Raw genomic sequence first — 21,638 nt, forward strand, 5'->3', positions numbered from 1 at the left:
TGATCCCATCTAAAATTTCATTAAGGTACAATGTAAGCTGATAGACAGGAGCACCGGCAATGGAGGTTTTGAGAAGTAAAAGGTGTGGAGAAATCACTGAGAGGCTGTTAAAGAAAACTTACCACAGAAGGATAGGGCTGTCTCTAGTGCTAAATGCCCATCTGAGATTTGCAGTCCTAAAATTAAAGTGAGAATAGACACACAGATGTGGGTTTTCTCTAGCAGCCGTCTGCTGTTTGGGTGTAAGCAGCAAGTAGACAGATGGTTGGGGGTTTGCCATATAAGTGACACATTATGATGAGATGAGAGGGGCAAGGGAATTAAGGGTGTTTGAGAAAGAATAATTTCACCACTGGACCACGGAAATGAGGACACAATAGAAGTAACAGAGAAAACTAAAGGAACAGCATCTGGGAACTGGAAGTCCCTATGGAACTGAAGGAGACCAGGAGTTGGTGCATCAGAGTAAGGAAGCCAAAAAAGTAAGTGGTAGCCATCAAAGGGTAGTATTTTTGAAATCAAGAATTTGGAGGTATAGACTAGTAAGGAAAATTTTCTCCTCACTTATTCATTTCTGAACCATTTTCTTTCAGATCACACAATGTGCGCTGGTATGGGCTAGATACCTGGGGGTACAATGGCAAAATACAATCACAGCCATTAGGGTGATGAAGACATCCTGAGAGGTAAAGCCCCATGTTCTTTATTGTATTTTACAATGTCTTTACAATACTGCCAAGATATAACTGCAGAAAATTATCAGCATTTAAAACATGCAGCCCCACAAAGAAATCTGGAATAATAAAACATTTACAATCATAACTGTAGTAGAATACCCAATACCAGTACTAAATGTGATTCCAACCAAACCACTGATCTTGACTGTACTAATAATGCAATATTCTAATAAAGTAAAATTTTTTGAACCCCTTCTAAAATAATTACCAATGTATATTGGTTACAACTTATTACTTCTTTAAAAACTCATTTCACAGATAAAATACTTTGCATAAAGATTTCAGGTGCTCCTGAAATGACCAGATTTTCAATCAAACCTGAGTACCTTCTATAGACTAGATACTGAGTAACACAGTAAAGCTACAAGAGTAAAACACGCCCACAGATGATTCAGATTAAGACTTCAAACAAATTAAATGTCCACTAATTTACTGTATATATACAATGGAATACAAATGATAATTACAGCTAACATTATTAAGTACTATGTGCCAGGCACTCTTCTAAACATTTTATTTGAATAACTTCATTAACTCTCAAAATAATGCTCTGAGGTGGAGACTATTACAAACTGCATTTTATAAATGAGGACACTGAGGCATAGAAACTTAAATTCCCAAACACCACAAAGCATATAAGTGACAGAGAAAGAACACACACTTAGGTGTTATCAATCCCCAGATGCTGTTTTTAAAATTTTTATTTTGAAAAAATTTCAGAATACAAAAATAGTACAGAGATGTTCCATATTCTTCCCAATATTCTTCAAATGATAATATTTTACCACACTTGCATTATCATTCTCTCTATTTTTTAAACATTTGAGACCAAGTTATAGACTGTGATGCCCCCCCACCTCTAAATACTTCAGTGTGATTTCCCAAAACCATAAATCACTCTTTTACATAACCATGGTTCAATGACCAAATTTGAGAATTCACGTCTCTTTAATGTGGAGCACTTCCTTGGTCCTTATCCTCCATGTCCTGACATTTTGGAATAGTACAGCTCGAAGTTATTTTTTAACAACTACATCCCTCAATACGGAATTGCCTTATGTTTCTCTAAGATTAAATCCAATTTATGTTATATTTAATAGGAATACCACAGCAGTGATGTTTTGTTCTTTCATGGAGCACTGTATCTGGAAGCACGACGTTGAATTGTCCCATTATTGATGATATTAAGTCTGGCCATTTAGCTAAGGTGGTATCTGCCATGTTTCTTCACTGTAAATGGATCATTTTCCTTAATATTTTGTGGGAAGATACTTGGAGGCTAGGTACAAATCCTGTGCTTGTTATACTTCTGTTTAATAGTTTTAGCATCCGTTAATAATTCTTGCCGGAAATAATTACTCAAAACCTGTACTCTTAACATGATGCGATGCAGCCAATAAAAAACAATGAGGTAGCTCATATGGTATATGGGTATATACAGAAATCTATTTCCTATTGTCTGTGGAAAAAAGTTGCAAATAGTTTACATAATTCCATGTTAAGTAAAATACATGTGTATACATATTATAGAAAATATTTGGAGAAATACACACCAAATGTGTAAACATGTTTACTCTTTGCCAGGCAAACCAGAACTTTTATATAAATTTACTTATTTTTGTATTAAAAATATGTTTGGTTGCAAATACGAGGAAAATGTGACTACAGTGACTTAAGTGATGCATATCATGCCTTCTATCATGCCAAGTAACAGGAATATCAGAAGTAATCTTTCTGCTTCACCATCCTAAGCTCTGAGGCTGTTCTTAGATTTACATGTTTACAAAATGAAGCAGATCTACCTCCAAACATCACATCCACGTTCAAAAAATGACAGGAGAAGGGGTAGACCATACCATTATTACTCAAACTGGCATATCACTGAGAGTAAAAGGGGATGCTATTAATAACTATTTCAGGATAAATGGTGCCAAGAAGGACTGTTTCATACAAACCAGTGTGTAGGCACCAGCTGTAACAGAAGAATGTGTTAAGAAGGGCAGAGAAGAAAACTGAAGTCTGTATGGACAAGTCAGGAGACTGGGATCCAAAGGAGAAAAGGCATAAGAGCCAGGAAGCGCACCTTAGTGTCCCTCCCACCCTCACCCTGCACAGCAAAGCAATATATGCCTGTCATTACAGGTGCAGAATTTCACCCAGTAGCACTTGGGGCAATGCCTGGTACTAATTAAAGAAATAAATAAACAAATAAACAAGGATATGTTTTTTAAAAGAGCCAGGTAATATATATTTTACGTTTTGCAAGCCAAGAGGTAAAATGGAGATATTATGTAGGTACTTATATATTAAATGTAACTATTTAAAACACAAAAAACAGGGGTGTCTGAGTGGCTCAGGCAGTTAAGTGTCTACCTTTGGCTCAGGTCATGATCCCCGGGTCAGGCTCCCTGCTCAGTGGGGAGTGTGCTTCTCCTTCTCCCTCTACCCCCATTCCCCCGTCTTGTGCTCGTGCTCTCTCTGAAAAGAATAACCTTAAATAAAAAACTTAAAAAAATTTTTTTAAAAACACAAAAAACATTCTTAGCTCCAGGGCCATAAAAAACATAGGCAACAGGCTGGGTAGGCCAGCAAGTTGTTGACTGCCAAACTTTGGTCCACAGGACTTCCTGAGGGTTTAGATGTGAGATATGAGACAAAGAGAAGAGTCAAGGATGACTCCAAAGTTTCTGTTCTGCACAAGAAGAAGAACAGAGCTCCATTTGCTGAGACTGAGAAGACTACAGAAGGAAGAAGTTGGGAGGGAAGGGGAAAACCACCAGTTGCATTTTGGAAATGTGAAGTCTGAGATAGATAGGCAGGTGGAAAATGTAGAATAGGCAGTAGCACGTGCAAGTCTGAGATTTAGGGAAGTCTATAAAGTCTAAGCTGAGGATACTAACTTAGGATTCACTAGCAGAGACAGAATTTAAGTCTACGAAACTGCATGAGCTCATCAGGGGAATGAAACAGAGAAGAAGTGTAAAGACGGGGCCTGAGCCACACCAGTGCTTAGGACTGTGCTGACCCATTCAGCCATCGCACAGCCAATTAAGTAGTGAGCACCTGAAATGTGGATAGTTCAAACTCAGATGTGCTGTAAGTGTAACATATATACCACGCTTAGAATACCTGCTACAAAAAAACCCCGTAATTTTACATCTCATTAATATTTAAATTCAAGTTACTTAACATATAGTGTATTATTAGTTTCAGGGTAGAGTTCAGTGATTCATCAATTGCATATAACACCCAGTGCTCATGACATCAAGTGCCCTACTTAATGCACCCAATTACCCCATGCCCCCACCCACTTCCTCTCCAGCAACCCTTTGTTGCCTATAGTTAAGAATCTCTTGGGGCACCTAGGTGGCTCAGTGAATTAAGCATCTGACTCTTGATTTCAGCTCAGGTCACCATCTTGGGATCCTGAGATCACGCCCCACACTGGGTTCTGTGCTCAGTGTGGCATCTGCTTCTTGCCCTCTCTTTTCCTCTCCCCCTGCTTGCATGCACTCTCTAAATGAATAAATCTTTAAAAAAAAAAAAAAGTCTCTTACGGTTTGCCTGTTTTTATCTTATTTTTCCTTTCCTCTCCCTTTGTTCATCTATTTTGTTTAAGTTCAATGTATGAGTGAAATCATATGCTATTTGTCTTTCTCTGTCTTTCTCTCAGCATAATATACTCCAGTTCCATTCACATCATTGCAAACGGCAAGATTTCCTTCTTTTTGATGGCTGAGTAATATTCCACATGTATGTATGTATGTGTGTGTGTATATATGCATATGTATGTGTATATATATATATATATATACATATATATATATATATTACATCTAGTGGACATCTGGGCTCTTTCCATTTTTTGGCAATTCTCATTAATATTTTATAAAAGATTATATATTGAAATATTATTTTAGATATATTGGGCTACATAAAATGTTACAAAAATTTCACCCATAGGCTACCAGAACATTTTAAATGATGTATATGGCTTGCATTCTATATCTATAGGATAGTGTTGGCTATCCAATTGATTAAGAATAGAGATTGAGATGACAATAGAGATAAAATAGAGAATGAGATGACAAACGAGAACCACCAGTGGGGCAGGAAAACAGGGAAAAAGAATATCTTAAAAGTCAAGAAAATAATCTGTTTCAAGCATGGACTCCATGTCAAAAATCTGATGACCAATAAAGTTTAAGACCAAATATTAACCAATGGGTTTAGCAACACTAAGGTCTCAGATGACCATGACAATAAAGTTTTGGTGGAACACCATTCAAAACCTGACTGGAGTGGATTTAAGAGAGAATGGAAACCTCTTAAGGATTCTTGCTGAAAAGAACTGCATAATATGGGGCAGAAGCTAAAGTTCTGTTATGCCAGGAAACGGTATTTTTAAGATTGAGGAAGAAAAGCCATGCTAACATGCTGATGGGAATGATCCAGTAGAGGGACATATTCATAATGCAAGGGACAGAGGGGAAGATTGCTAGAGGAATATTTTTTAATAAGACAGGGTATGGAATCCAATGCACAAGCAGAAGAGATTACCCTTAGAGAAAAGATTCATCTAGACAGATAAGAGGGCCAAAGAACATAGGGCACCTGTGCAGGTAGGTGAGATTACTTTCACTTATTTAGTGCAGTACGAAGGTAGGTTTGCTTCAAGTGAGGATGGTAAAAGTGTTAGAAGTTTAAGAGGAAGAGTGAATGACCTAGGGAAGAAGCATTCATGGTCCATCCGAAGTTAGTGGTGATGAACTGAAAGTAGGACCAATCAGTGTATTTTTCTCTAGTTACTCTGAGATGTGCAGGTATAAAGGCACGGTAGATAGAGGGCTAGACTCAACTAGAATTGATGTACAATAAGGCATGAGAATAAGATAGCTGCAAGTACAGGAAAGGGAGTAACTGTCATGAAGGAAGATGGATTTAAAGTCAATGACAGTCAAAGGGTACTGACAGAAAGAAAGTGATATAATAAACCGGAGTCCAAGTAGGGGTGAACTGCAGAAATCAGAACATAAGCAACATATAAACAGGTGGTGGTCGAGAATAGGATACTTCAAACTGAGATCAGAAAAAGGTTGTAATAACCAAATCTAAAGTGCAATCATTAGAAAGAAAAATCCTAAAAGCTTCCAAAGAGAAAACATGGGTCACATGTAAAGGATCAGGATGGCAACACTAAAATTAAGAGTCAGTGGAGTAATGCCTAAGTAATTCTGAGAAAAATGATTTTCCAACCTAAAAATCTATTACAACCAAACTTTTAATCAAGTGTGAGGGTAGGAAAGACATTTTCAGACATCTAAGTTCTCAAAAAAACAATTCCAATTCCAACTCTGTCTCTCCCCATGGAACTGGAAATACTATACCACACAAAGTAATAAACTAAGAATATAGGCATGAAATCCAGATAACTAGACAACAAAAAAATTTTTTGAAAGGGAAATGGAATTCCCAGGAGAATAGAACCAGGGCTCACAGCTGTACAGTAGACCTAGAAGAAAACTGATCTAGCCTGAAGCTAGAGAACAAAGGAGCTAAGAAGAATTTTAAAAAATACATAAACTGAGAGACTATCTGATGGTGTTTTATAATAATGGGAAGGGAAAATCAAGAAGTACAGAGAAAACTAAGCAAACCAAAAAGAAGCAATTATCATCTCCAAGAAAAATAAAAATCTGTATGAGAAAGGAAATGTATGCTTACACCACTCGGGCTCATTTGTCATTAATATTTATACAATCACTATGACGTCAACACCGAATAATGACTTACCCAAAACTGAATTACTATTGGGATACAGGAGGGGTTAATATGTGAATGTCAGTTATATGCTAATAATGTGCTGATATATCCCAGTTAAAAATTGTTAAAACTGTATAAAATTGTATAAAATAACTGTATAAAATTGTTTATATATAGAAATAAGAATATAAGTCTATTATCCAGAAATATGGAGGGGTGCCTGGGTGGCTCAGTCGTTAAGTGTCTCCCTTCGGCTCGGGTCATGATCCTGGGTTCCTGGGATAGAGCTAAGCAGGGAGCCTGCTTCTCCCTCTCCCACTACCCCTGCTTCTGTTCCCTTTCTTGCTGTTAGATGATAAAGAAGGAAGGAAGCGCCTGGGTGGCTCAGTGGGTTAAAGCCTCTGCCTTTGGCTCAGGTCATGATCCCAGGGTCCTGGGATCGAGGCCCGCATTGGGCTCTCTGCTTGGCTGGGAGCCTGCTTCCCTTTCTCTCTCTCTGCCTGTCTCTCTGCCTACTTGTGATCTCTGTCTGTCAAATAAATAAATAAAAATCTTTAGATAACCCTGTAGATACCGTTGCAAGATGTAGAATACAAGACGACCAGCGGTTTGATGGGGGAACAGTGGTTCCCATTTTGAACAGGTCTACTGGATATTATATTAAGACAAACACATGTCTCTAGTTCAGTAGTAAAATCAAGCAAAGACACATCTGAGGGCAAAATAAACCAGCACCTATAACTTCAGAAGCAGCCATTTCAAAGAAATGATCTGTTTATTACAGTTCATTCTTACTTATTCATTACCAGGTCTCTTAAGGACTATTCAATAGTCCTTAAGACTATTCAATTCTTTTTCTAATTATAAGACCAAGACAAACTTACCAGGAAAAACCTGAAAAGTTTACAGAAACAAGAAAACATAATTTTTCCAGCTCAGGAACTTTGTATTTCTTTCCAGTCTTCTTTATTATCACACAGTTGGTTATACTGTGTGCTGCTTTCCTAACCCTTCAAAGTATACTTTTTGTTTTTTAGAAGATTTACTTGAGAGGGTGCACACAAGCATGGGGGAACAGCAGAGAGAGAGGAAGAAGCAGGCTCCCCAATAAGCAAGGAGACCTTCTTGATCTCGATCCCAGGACCCTACCTAAGATCATTACTGAGCCAAAGGCAGACATTTAACTAAGCCACCCAGGTGCCTCCACTCTCCCATGATTTTAGACATGTTTTCACTATCACTCTGTATAATAAATTATGTGCAATAAATTATCCATAATTTAATTCAAGCAAACCCTAATGGTGGCATTTTGGTTGATGCCAACTTTCACTATTAAAAACTGATTAAAGTGTTTTTGCATAAAGTATCCACATTTAAGGCTGAGTTCTAAAGATGAATTAATTAGTTCCAGCTGTGCTAAAGCATACTCCCACTAATAAAAACCAAATGACAACTTACTGCATTCTTACCAATACTGAATATTCTCACTTAAAAATATATTTGGTAGATGAAAAGTGAATTATTTTAACTGTATTTCTTGGATGACACGGAGACTAAATTTTTAAATGCTACTGTTATTTATTAACCTCCTCCAAGAGTAAGCTGCTTATTTTACTGCCCAGTTACTCATTTGGGCTTCAGTGTTACACTTTATTTGAATGAGATCTTAACAAATACAGATAATTTTTGTTATCTAGATTTTTCCAGAAATTTTTCTATCAGCTTTTTCCTATTGGTCTTTTCCTTTATGAGCTCTCCCATTTGTTACGTTCTTCATCCAGAGAATACACAGAATTTCAATTATAATTATTTACATTACAAAAAGTTTATTTTCATTCCCTTTTAAAACAAACTCAACAAGGCACATAATAAAAACTCCAAGAGCATACACAAGTATATCCCAAGTTTCAGGATTCCAGTTATCTTATGTATGAAGACTTAACTACTGCCCATTTTTAAAAAGAAACCTATACATTTCTATACCTAACTTATTTTACTTTATTTTGGAGGTCTAATCTTGTACACATAAGACTACCCCCTTCTTTGTAAAGGGTGCATAATACTCCACTGTATGAAGGCAGCTTCATTTAACAAGTCTATGTTGGATGTTAAGGTAGTTTCTAGACTTTCATTACTACAAACAAAACTACAATTAATGTCCTTGTACATAAGTCTTTGTACACAGCACAGATCTATTTGTAGAATAAATCCCTAAAAGTGAATCTGCTAAGTCATATACACTTTAACTTACGATATTACTAATTGCTCTTTGAAACAGTTATGTGAGTTTATAATACCATAAAAATGTCTGAGTATTGCTTACAGTGGAAACCTCAACCCTAATAAACGTGGAGGGCATGCTAAAGTAAGAAAATCATCATTTTGCAGCCATCACAGTGGAGATTAGTCCAACCAAGAATCCATGGATGCTAAATATAGGGAAAGATTTTAATGAGCAGGATATTTGTATGATCTTAAAGAGTTTCCCTATGGCAGGCTTCCTACACACCAGGGTAGAAAACAGTAACCATACAGTAATCAGAAAACATCTTGGAATAAAATAATACCACCACTAAGTGGGTGTATGCCTTACCTGTGACACCAGAAGGAGGACACAGTATTACTTATATCATATTCCTACCAGGACCGCATAATCTCATGTAATCATGAGGAAAAACACACAAGCTTCAGTTGAGGAACACTCTTAAAAAGACAAACTAGGAGAGGCCTACATTCTCCAAAAAAATCAATGACATGGAGACAAAGAAAGGCCGAGGAACTGCTATAGATTAAAGGATACTAAAGAGACTGGCAACTAAATGCAGGACATGATCCTAGACTAGATCCCAAACTGTAGGGGGGGAAAAACACTAAAAAGGATATTGGTGGGTCACCTGACAGGAACAGAATATGGAGAGCGGACCGTTACTACAGATTCACTGAGGTTGAGAACTGTACTGCAGTTATGTATTATTAGTACCTTTTTTCTTAGGAGATGCACAGTGAGAAGTGTTTGTGGGGAGAAGGAAATAATGTATGCAACTTACCCTCTGCTGGTTCAAGAAAAAAAACATACAAACATGAGAGAGAAGTTGAGAAAGTAAATGGGACAATGGATTAATAGAGCTGAATCAAGGTAAGGGATATATGCTGTTCTTTGTGCTCACTATAACTTGTTAATTTGAAATTAAAGACTAAAAAGAGCGAGGCAGTGACTATTCATCTCTCACACACATAACCCATGTGAATGCCTGTTTCTCACCCTCATCAACATGTACATTATACAAAACTTCTAATCTTTGCCAATAATGGGTAAAAAATGGTATCTCAGTTTTAATCTGCATGTCTCTTAAGTTATGCACCTTTTCTCATGTTTAAAGTTCATTTCATTTTCTACAGACTATCTTCTTTTTAAAAACCTTTACACACTTAAAATACTTCAACTATATTCAATTTATTTTGATATTGTCATAGACTGAGTGTTTGCGTCCCTCCACAATTCATATGTTAAGTCCCAACACCCAATGTGATAGTATCTGGAGATTCGGCCTTTGGAAGGTGATTAGGTCTGCCCTCATGAATGCGATCAGTGACCTTATAAAAGAGACCAAGGGAGTTCCCTTGCACTTTCTCCCATGTGAGGACACGGAGCAAAGATGACCATCTATGAACCAGAAGGCAAGCCCTCACCAGACACCGAAGCTGCTGGTGCCTTGATCTTGGACTTCTTGGTCTCTGGAACTATAAGAAATAAACTCTGTTGTTTACAAGCCACTCCATCTATGGTATTCTGCTATAATAACGCAAAAGATTAAGGCAGATGTAAAATGATGATAAGTTAATTTTCAAGGGTGCTAACCAACTACTGTAGCACTGTTTGCTATATGAATCCTTTCTCTGCCTAGGATTAGGATTTTTAATGTCCTTTTGGGTGTAGTGTGAAAATGTAAGTATTCATATGTATATCTCTTCTCACTTGTTAACGCAAACTAATCTTTTTAAAATTTTCAAGCAAGTGGAAAAGATTTTCCATGATACCGACAGCAATTAAAATAAGTAGCTAAATAACCAATGAGTGTGTAAAAAGTAGACAGTATTTCATACACAACTCACAAGCCATATATTCAAATGTGAAGTCATATTAGCTGTATTATTCTCATATTATTAATATAAATTTAGAAAAACTATACATACTATAGACTGAACCACTGGAGGAGACTAAGATATTTATTTTGGATTAGTAACAGTGTTAAAAAGAAACATGTTTCAACAAAAGGAAGAATTAAAAATACTTATCAATAATTTTTTTTAAAGATTTTATTTATTTATTTGACAGACAGATATCACAAGTAGGCAGGGAGGCAGGCAGAGAAAGAGGAGGAAGCAGGCTCCCCACCGAGCAGAGAGCCCGATGCAGGGCTCAATCCCAGGACCCCGGAATCATGACCCGAGCCGAAGGCAGAGGCTTTAACCCACTGAGCCACCCAGGGCGCCCCTTATCAATAATTTTAAATGCTATTACATTTCCTCTTAAAATTATCAGAACCTAAAACCTTATTTTTCTCATAAGGAGAAAAACATCTTTCCAAGTTTAAAACTCAAACACTTCCTCAAGGCAAGGTACTTCGTACAAACTGGAAGTATGTTTATGCCCTAAAATATTCCTCAAAACTTTGTTTTCCTTAGCTCCCTCTTACCCGAAGACTGAAAGTACAGCACTTCTGTGTTATACCTTACAAGACACTTGAGGGAAGAAGCTACGTCTATTTTCTTTGTGTTCCCACAACACCCAGAACAATCTGCACATAATGGATACTCAACACATGGTAGCGATGGAAAGAATATACAGTGAAATTTAGGTTCTTTCTTCAAACTGGATTACTTCAACCAATATATTTATAAACAACATAGCATCACTTTTAAAAAGTTTTTACCTGTATTTGTTGATAAAAATAAGTATCACATAATCATTTAAATATATCACAATAAATAAGATGGTCAAAGAAGCTTCAGGAATTCTCATATTACAAAATCTTACCTCTTCAAAAACAGCAGCTTTATTTACTTTTTCCCTTGCAATGTCACAGATTTTCAGGATTCCCAGAGCAAAAGCTTTCATGGCAGGATCTTCTATAAAGTCTGGATTATGAATGTAAAGGCACGTAAATACTGTCTGTGCCAAGGAATGGCCTTCTAACCATGTTATCTACAATGAGATAAAAGTATGTGTATGTTTAAGACAACACACAGTCTGCAAAGTCTAAACTGACCCAGGCTAGACAGTCACAGACCCAAATAAATATAGTATTAATCATGGCATTTCAAAGATGATTAAAAGGAAGGTCAGAGGAAACAAAAGAATTACAATTCATTTTCACTGACTTTAGTTTTTCAAAAATCATATACCATAAATATGACTAGCTATCTAACGTAAGGTCTTATATAGAACAGTCTGCAATATATTTGAAGACTAATGAAATTACAATGCTGCCTTACAGACCATTCAAAAGCAATCAATTCCACAATGGAGTCAATAGAAATCCATAAAGTAGGGAATTCACAATTTTAGAACTAACCAGTCCTTAGCCACTCATTTAACTTTTCTTTTTCACATTCACTACTACTAACTAGTTGAGAGCTTCACATTCCACCTAGATTATAGATTACTGCAAGAATCTGCACAAGTTTTTGGGCCTTCCATCTCCAATTTAATAACCCCCAACCAGAGGAACTTTCTGGGAAGTCACAGTTTTTAGATTAACCAAGTGTTATTTTAACTCTTACCAAACAGCAAAAGCAAGTATCCATTATCCCTATCAATTCAGGCAAGGTGAGGTCTTTAATTTTAATGGTGCCATCCTAAAAAGGAGGAGAAATAGGACATATGAGCAGAAGTTTTTTTTTTTTTTATAAATTTATGGTTTCTATGTCCAGTAACATTTGCCTTCCAAAAATTGAAGATTTTAAAAATAAAAATTCTAGAACTGTATCATCATCAGATAAAAACTGAGACATAGGGTGTGCACAGGGTACAGGGTAGAAGCAGAGAGAACCTCAAGCAGACTCCCCACTGAGTGTGGAGACCAAGGAGGGGCTCAATCTCATAACCCTGAGATCATAACCTGAGTGGAAATCAAGAAGCAGATGCTTGGGCGCCTGGGTGGCTCAGTGGGTTAAGCCGCTGCCTTCGGCTCAGGTCATGATCTCAGGGTCCTGGGATGGAGTCCCGCATCGAGCTCTCTGCTCAGCAGGAAGCCTGCTTCCCTCTCTCTCTCTGCCTGCCTCTCTACTTGTGATCTCTGTCAAATAAATAAATAAAATCTTAAAAAAAAAAATTAAGAAAAAAAAAAACAAGCAGATGCTTAACCAACTGAGCCAGCCAGATGCCCCAAGAAAAGTAAATGTTTTTAAGTTAACTATATTACTTGTAAATTTTGTTCAGCAAATCTTTTCTCATAAAATATGCAAAATTAAACTCTCTGTCAACTATGAATGAATTTATAAGTCAATCCTCACAGAGTTAATTTCAAATTCACAACCATAAGCACCTTGCTTAATATTAATATCCAATTTTAATCCCTTAACCAACTACCCTGGTATTTAAATATATACTGAAATGCTTTCAAAAATTAATGAATAGGGCACCTAGGTGGCTCAGTCAGTTAAGCCTTCGGCTCAGGTCATGACCCTGGGGTGCTGGGACTGAGCCCCCTGTCAGGCTTCTTGTTCAGTGAGGAATCTGCTTCTCCCTCTCCCCGGCCTCTTTCTCCACTTGTGCTCTCTCTCTCTCTCTCTGAAACAAATAAAATCTTTTAAAAAAATTAATAAATACACACAAATTTAGAGCAAGCTTATAATGAAGACCCTAAACAATTTTTAGATTTAACAGATTTCAAAGGAGATCAATAACTAAAGGTTATAACTAATTTTTATTTATATACCTGAAATGCTCTTAAAAAATTATCCTTTAATATGCCAAGTTTGATTTTCATTGTTTTAACATATGAAATAACAAATGATAAAACACAAAAAGCATAATGGTAATTACCTTGATAGCTTGTTCAAAATTGAGAACTTTTCGATTAACTTGGTTTCCAATCATGCCAGCATCCATCTTGGGATCCATCATTTCAATGGCAGACATGGCTTCAAAAAGACCAAATCTACAAATAAAAAACATGACCACACAAATTGTTCTTGAACCAGTTAAGTCTACCCAGATTCTCACAATGATATAAAAATTATTACAGTGCCTTAAATAACTATAGTATTCTATGTATTTAATCTTCCCAATTTGCTACCACTTCTATTTCAATTAAATAGAAACATAACATAAAAATTATTCCATGCATTTGTCATTCAAATTATTTTACAAGCACTGTGGGAGAGAAAAGAAACAAAAGATTTTTTTGTATTTCTTTCAAAAAGGTTGCACATCAGAAATTTTGGAAAAAAGATCAACTGATCTATAATGGATTTCACTTTGCCTTTAAATAATTTTCTTCTATTTAATATTTAGAAAGTTGTGTTTGGAATAATCATCAAACATTTCCTTTACATATTGAATGACAGTAATAATCTGGTACATTACTGTCTGTAATGACCCAAGTTCTGGCAATAATACAATGAAAAATAATCCAGGAACCCTCTTATTTGTGTCTGGTATTTATGAGTTATTAGCCATAAGAGCAGATAGCTGTGATGCACTGTGGACTGGTTAGTAAGTGTATCATTAACTGAGATATGCCTCAAAAAAATGGGACAGGAACAAAAGAAGCTTAAAAGAAAGTCTGACAGGTGATGAAGCTACTGACTTCATATTTTGCTTAGTCTAAGCTATTAGATTACCAGGAAAATAAAGACATCTATCTTGTTACACTAAATCATTTCTCTCAGGCAGCAGCAAGAAGAAAGCAGCAGCTTTAAGGAGACAGACTCTTCCCTGCAATCCCTCAAATCTCTTAACGCTTCAAGATAATCTGACAATATGAACATGGTATTATTGAAGACAACTCTAGTATATGCTAATCAAAACCCAAATGGTATTTTTCAAAGAGGTTGTCAAGCCAAAACAGAAAATATGCAAAAATGGAAGAGAATTTTTTCAACAAAAACAACAGAGATTCATCAAATATCAAAGATCTATAAGTCATAATAATTGAAAGCATCCTAGAACACACAGTTAATAAAAAACAGTCTAAACACCATTTCTGAACAAATTATATGTGATAAAAGTAGAACTTCAAAGTAGTGAAAAACAGTGGGTTAATCAATAAATACTGTTAAGACAAGTGGCTAACCATATGGAAAAAAGTGAAATCTTTGATTTACACAATTTCAAAAAGTAAACTTCACGCAGATTTAAGTTCTAAACCTAAAACATGCAAACAAAAGACTTTCCAATAATTTATAAAACGAGTTGATATATACAACCGTGTAAATATTTTAAAATTTATATGCGCCAATAATAAGCCATAGCTGGAACTCCATAATTATCTAGGATGGATATTTTAAATATAATTTTCAAAAAGTTATTATATAGAATACAACCACCTGGTATAAATAAATAAAGCAAGTAGTCAAAAAAAGGGCAAATAACATGAATGGAAAATTCGCAAAAGAAAAAATGCATATTGATAATAAAAAAATGCAAAGCTGCTCAAATTTAAATCCAATCAGGTAATGCAAAACAAAATAATGATAAATTTCTGTGGCCATTCAGAGAGCTTTAAAAATATATTTATTTTTTTTTCACTGGTGGGAGTATAAACTGATACAGACTTTTGTTTAGGAAAGCCTGGCTGAACCCATTAAAATCCAGTCATTTGATTTCTAGGCTTCCATCCTAAAAATCTTTTGTACATGTATACAAAAAGGCTTGCAGAAATTAAATGTCTTCAATTTTCCCATGTTACCAAAAATATTGCAATCTAAATGTCCATCAATAGGGATACCACAGAATAAATTATGGTATAGCCATTTTATAAAATACAAACCAACAGTTAAAATGAACAAGGTAGAGCTTATATACTAACATGGAAAGATCTCCAAGATAGATCTCCAAGATATACTGAATTGGGAAGGAATTTTCAAAATAAAACATACTGCAGATTTGCAGTATGTATACATATATACAATACAATTAACTAATTTTATAGATTTTAACTCATGTAAATATATTCCTTTATAAGTCTAAAAAAACATGCAACAATCTGATAACAGTGATTATCTCCAGGCAAAGAACAGATATGTGGGGGAGTGGTGGCAGTGTCATGGGAAGTTTTTGTTTCATCCCTGAGGTCTGAATTAGCTTAAAAGTATCCACTTATTATTTATAAGAGAACTAAATCAAGTTTTTAATGGCACAATTAAAACCCTAGTGAGGTATCTGCCTAATTAGTAAACCTCTACAGAAACTCTAGTAGCATTAAGTTAGCTATTTCATTCACCCAACAAATACCACAAGCACCTAATATATGCTAAGCATGGTTCTAGGTACTTAGAATACATGAGTGAGTGAACACTAAACTGCCTGCCTTAAGGAAGCTCCCATCCAGTGGAAGGAAACGGACAATAAACAATAAAGATAAAAAGTAACACAGTATGTTAGAAGAGTGTATGCTAGGCAAAAGAGACAAGACAGCTAAGGAAGATATTAATCACAAGAATATAACTTTAATAGATGGTCAGGGGAGGCTGCTGATAATCATGTTTTCTGAGCTAAGCCTAACACCTTGGGGGAAATGAAGACAGCCTGGTCCCTCTAGCTATCTTCTTACAAATCTTTTTCCATGTCAGGAGTCACACTCTTCTGCATTAGCTTGGGGTAAGGTTTCATTTTATCTTTCCTAGAATTGCCTGCAGCACCAAAATGATGCCCTAGAGTGGTTCTTAGTGTGGTTAGTCCCTGGATCGACAGCATCAACCTCATTAGGGAAATTGGTAGAAATGCAACTACTGCGGTCCCACGCCAGACCTAAAGAAGGATCTCTGAGGGTGGGGCCCAGCAACCTGTGTTTTCAACGTGTGGGATGATTCTGATTCACACTAGAGTCTGAGAAGAACTAAATTTCAGGGTCTACCCCTGTTTCCTAAATGTTCAATCTGGGCCACTAATTTAACATTTTATATTTCTAACCTCGAAATTGAGCCTGGCCAGATCAGTATGGGAACTGAGGGTATCTATGGTAGTATAAATAGAATCAAGCACCTCTCTTTTTTCACCTTTCCAGGGATTTTGGATCTACTTTCATCCAGCCATTATCTCACTTATCTCTCTGGTTATCAGCCATCCTATTACAGATAACATACAGCCTGTAAGCTTTCTTCAAGAAATTTCACATCCTATATATCTAACTCTCAAGGAAAGGACCATGAGGCACAGTTTCCACTAAGTATAACCATTTTTATCACAACCAGGGCCAACTACCCCAAAATAACTCACCAATGTTAAAAATATATTTATAAATCATTTTCTTTTTACAGCTTTGAAATGTAGTATTACCCAGGTCCCAAGGAACACTACTGCACACAAGGAAAAACATGGAAATATTACATTACACTATTTCAAATGACATCAATACTTACAGCTTATCATGAAGCAGTTCTCCCAATTTTAATTCTAAAAGAAAAAAAAAAAGAAAAATCCTTTGAATAATACAACCTTAATATTTAAATTTTAATTCTAAGAAAGAAAGTTTTGTTTGAAAATGGGCTTGCATTAAACTTCATTTTCTTTTTTTTGAAAGACTTTATTTGACAAAGAGAGATCACAAGTAGGCAGAGAGGCAGGCAGAGAGGGGGAAGCAGGCTCCCTGCTGAGGAAAGAGCCTGATGCAGGGCTCAATCTCAGGACGCTGAGACCATGACCTGAGCCTGAAGGCAGAGGCTCAACCCACTGAGCCACCCAGGTGCCCCTAAACTTCATTTTCTAAGAAATGATTATTTGTACTCAATTACTAATATAATGCCTTCCACAGAGTGAATATTTAAACTCTTTAAGTTGAACTTTTTAGAATTAGCAAACAACCTATCACGGACCAAAACAATCTAATCAGAATGACCAACCTCATTTTAGTTATTTATTTATTTATTTGACAGACAGAGATCACAAGTTGGCAGAGAGAAAGGGGAAAGCAGGCTCCCTGCCAAGCAGAGAGCCCAACTCCGGACTCGATCCCAGGACCCTGGGATCATGACCTGAGCCGAAGGCAGAGGCTTTAACCCACTGAGCCACCCAGGTGCCCCCAACCTCATTTTTAAAATATTACTAGTGTATTTCCCCCTAAGTATACTTTTTCACAGAACTGACTGCTATTAAGTTGTTTTTAAAGTAGTTGGTGTCAAAATCTAACCTCTTTTTGTCCCAGAACAGTACCAAAGTTGTTTTTTTTTTTTTTTTTAAAGATTTATTTATTTGACAGAGAGAGATCACAAGTAGGCAGAGAGACAGGCAGAGAGAGAGGAGGAAGCAGGCTCCCCGCTGAGCAGAGAGCCCGACATGGGGCTCGATCCCAGGACCCTGAGATCATGACCTGAGCTGAAGGCAGAGGCTTAACCCACTGGGCCACCCAGGCGCCCCCCAAAGTTGTTTTTTTAAATTACATTTTATTTCAATGTAGAAAACACGAGTAAACAGCTAATCAAAACAGTATTCAAACCCTATAAAACAAGTCCCAACCTTGGGTGCATATTGGTATCAATTCTGGAACTCCGAAAAATCCCAGCATCCAAGCAGCACCCTAAACCAATTAAATTCTAGGGGTGAGGCCTCTGCAGTGGTTTTAAAGCCCTACAGGTGATTTCAATGTGCAGGGAAGGTGAGAACCACAACATTTTAAGTAGTTTAAGTATTGATGGTCAAATCTTGTGGAAGGTGCAAAGCACTAGTTTTCAGCAGTTCTCAAAGATGGTCTGGGAACCCAGGTGGTGTCTGTAATATTAACATTACTTTCATAGTAATATCAGGGCACAGGGGTGGCTCAGTCAGTTAAGCATCCAACTCTGGATTTTGGCTTAGGTCATGATATCAGGGTTGTGAGACTGAGCTCCGTGTTGGGCTCCACAGTGAGCATGCTTATGATTCTTTCTCTCCTTCCTCTGCCCCTCCACCCCTGCTCTCTTGTGCACATACTGGTGTGCTCCCGCTCACTCGCTCTCTCTCTCTCTCTCGAATAGATAAAAATTATTTTTATAGTAATATTAAAATGTCTTTTTCATTGTGTTGACATTTGCACTGAGGATGCAAAAGCAATGCATAAAGAGGAAAAATTTTAAAAGGGGGGATGGGGCTACACTACTTTAGTTTCAGCACAAATTAAAACAGTGGCCCCAAGCTCAACAGTGTATTCTTTACCTCCATGCACTTGTAGTTAAAAAAGACAAATTTTTTTTATTTTATTTCACTTAAGAGGTCCTTGATAAAGCAGTAAAATTATTAACCTCAGGGCTGGGACCAGGGTACAGCAAGTGAAGCACCTCCCATGCAAAATTTAAAGAGGCACTCACTTTCAGGTAGCAAATTCTTAAATTTTACACCCTAGGTGCCTCAATCACTTCATTCTAGTGCTGGCCCTGATTCATCTGATTAAATCTCAGTCTCTGAGTACATCTTTTAAATATTCTATTTGACAAAATGCAAAGTTATAAACACTTTTGCTGCATACCAATGTAAGACGTTGTCTTAAAGAGAAGCACTTGCACAATTATGGAACACCATTTTTACTTGAACAACGACCAAAATGTACTTATTCAGATATGAGAATATGTCATTTTCTTGAAAATAAATGAGTTTGCTGCTTTAAGAAAAACAACTGACATTTGTGTTGCCAATAATAAAATTTGAGCTTTTAGGCAAAAATTAGAATTTGGAGAAAGATATCTGACACTGTGAAACTGATAGATTCCCAATACTTAAATACTTTTATGATGATATTGGTAGTGATATTAACAAATGTGCTTTCCAGTATTATGTAATTTCAACAGCATTTGGAAGATCTGCTTAACTCAGTGAACCAATATTTTCCAAATGGCAACAAATGTTCCCAAATCAGGCATAGATAAAAGATCCATTCAAAGTTCAAGGCAGACCAATGGATTTTATTTTTTTATTTTTTTTTAGATTTTATTTATTTATTTGACAGAGAGAGATCACAAGTAGGCAAAGAGGCAGGCAGAGAGAGTGAGAGGGAAGCAGGCCTCCCGCTCAGCAGAGAGCCCGACGCGGGACTCGATCCCAGGACCCCGAGACCATGACCCGAGCCGAAGGCAGCAGCTTAAACCACTGAGCCACCCAGGGGCCCCAGACCAATGGATTTTAATATAACAAAGAAAGTCCACTCATATGTCTTCAGATTCCACATCACAACTAATCTTTAAGAAACTACCATCTGTCAAGTTTTGTTGCACTGGCATATCAAAGAAGAGAATCCACAATTATCTTTAAAGGTTCCTCCATTTTCCAACTACATATTGGGTGAGGCCAAATTTACCTCATATACTTCAAGCACACACACAGATAACAAATTCAGGCACCCTCTGTTATGCTGACATTAAAGAGATTTTCAAAAATATAAAACTCCACTCTTATAAGTCATTCTGCTTTGAAAAATATTTTCATTAAAAAAACAACATGTTGGGTCACCTGGGTGGCTCAGTGGGTTAAAGCCTCTGCCTTCGGCTCAGGTCATGATCCCAGGGTCCTGGGATCGAGCCCTACATCGGGCTCTCTGCCCAGCAGAGAGCCTGCTTCCTTCCTCTCTGTCTGCCTCTCTGCCTACTTGTGATCTCTCTGTCAAATAAATAAATAAAATCTTAAAAAAAAAAAAAAAACCAACATGTTAACATGCAATGGATTTATATTTGTTTTTAAATGAATTCGTACTTTTAAAGTTTGCTTAAATTCTGATACAGTAAACTATAAATATGTTAACACAAACAATTTTTAAGAGTTTAAAAGTGTAATTTTTAAGAGTATGATGGGATCCTAGGGATTTCTGGGTGGCTTTGGCTCTGGTCATGATCTCAGGGTCCTGGGATCAAGCCCCGAGTCTGGCTCTCTGCTTGGCAGGGGGCCTGCTTCCCCCTCTCTCTGTCTCTGCCTGTCTCTCTGCCTACTTGTGACCTCTGTCAAATAAATAAATAAAATCTTAAAAAAAAAAAGAGAGAGTATAATGGGATCTTGAGGCCAAAAACTTTGAGAACTGCTGTAATAATTTCTCAAATACTTAAGGTAGATTTGGGTACCAAATAGCTTCATTAAACATAAAACGCTCCATAGGCCTAAAAGCAAGCCAATCATTCTGGGCCTTGGTCTCCTATCAGTAAAATGAAGGGCTGAACTAGCTGACTCTCATTAGGTCCCTCAGAACACCAGTAATCAGGGAGGTCTGGGTACTCAGTTGATTAAGCAACCAACTCTTGATTTTGGCTCAGATCATGATCTCAGATTCCTGGGACTGAGCCCCACCTCAGCTCCACACTCAGTGCAGAGTCCGCTTATCCCTCTCCCTCTGCTCCTCCTCACACATGCATGTGCATATGCTCTCTCCCACTCTCTCAAATAAATAAATAAATAAATAAATCTTAAAAGGAAAAAAAAAAGAATATCAGCAATCAGATCACAGTAAACTGTAGGCAGGAAACTTTAAAATTTACTCAACTAAGCAGAGTGCAAGCCCTCTCACTGCATGATCAACAAATGGACACAGAATCATGATATTCTACAGCACTACAGACCTGAGTAGTTTGGGTCTTATCCAACTGGGCTGCAAGTCTCAAAAAACTTAGTGAGAAGGATGTTTTACATTTATCATTAACAAAGCAATGAAATCATCACACATCATACAGTCCTTGGAAAATTCCACAGTACTAATAAAGAGAGTAAGAGTCAAAAAAAGCAAGTTAATATCTCAGTATTATATGGAAATAGTTTTACCATGGAAATTGTTTTGACCTTCCATAGCCTTTGAAATGGTCTCGAGGATCCCAGAGATCACAGATGCACCAAACTGCTGAACTAAGTTAACACAGTGATTAAAAAGTTATTTCTACTTTTATGTTAAAGCCTTAAGTAGGTGCAGCAGTACATAACTTAAAACACTCAGAGCAAAGCAAAAAATTAGATACGAGGAAAAGCTG

At 36.7% G+C, this 21,638-nt stretch overlaps 1 protein-coding gene across 5 annotated transcripts in view; it reads right to left on the reverse strand.

Annotated features, from left to right (window-relative positions):
- NAA35 (N-alpha-acetyltransferase 35, NatC auxiliary subunit) overlaps positions 1-21,638 on the reverse strand; it is a 99,020-nt gene that overhangs the window by 67,334 nt on the left and 10,048 nt on the right. For 4 of the 5 annotated variants that reach the window (XM_046023974.1, XM_046023975.1, XM_046023973.1 and 1 more), the window contains exons 3-6: positions 17,088-17,121; positions 13,549-13,663; positions 12,285-12,359; positions 11,539-11,706 (exon numbers count right to left, since the gene is read on the reverse strand). In XM_046023974.1, the coding sequence (XP_045879930.1) occupies positions 11,539-11,706; positions 12,285-12,359; positions 13,549-13,663; positions 17,088-17,121 (392 nt within the window). The remainder of the gene's footprint in view (positions 1-11,538; positions 11,707-12,284; positions 12,360-13,548; positions 13,664-17,087; positions 17,122-21,638) is intronic. The other variant, XM_046023976.1, reaches the window with a different exon arrangement.

This window comes from Meles meles, chromosome 11 (assembly GCF_922984935.1).
Source record: "Meles meles chromosome 11, mMelMel3.1 paternal haplotype, whole genome shotgun sequence".
NCBI lineage: Eukaryota > Metazoa > Chordata > Mammalia > Carnivora > Mustelidae > Meles > Meles meles.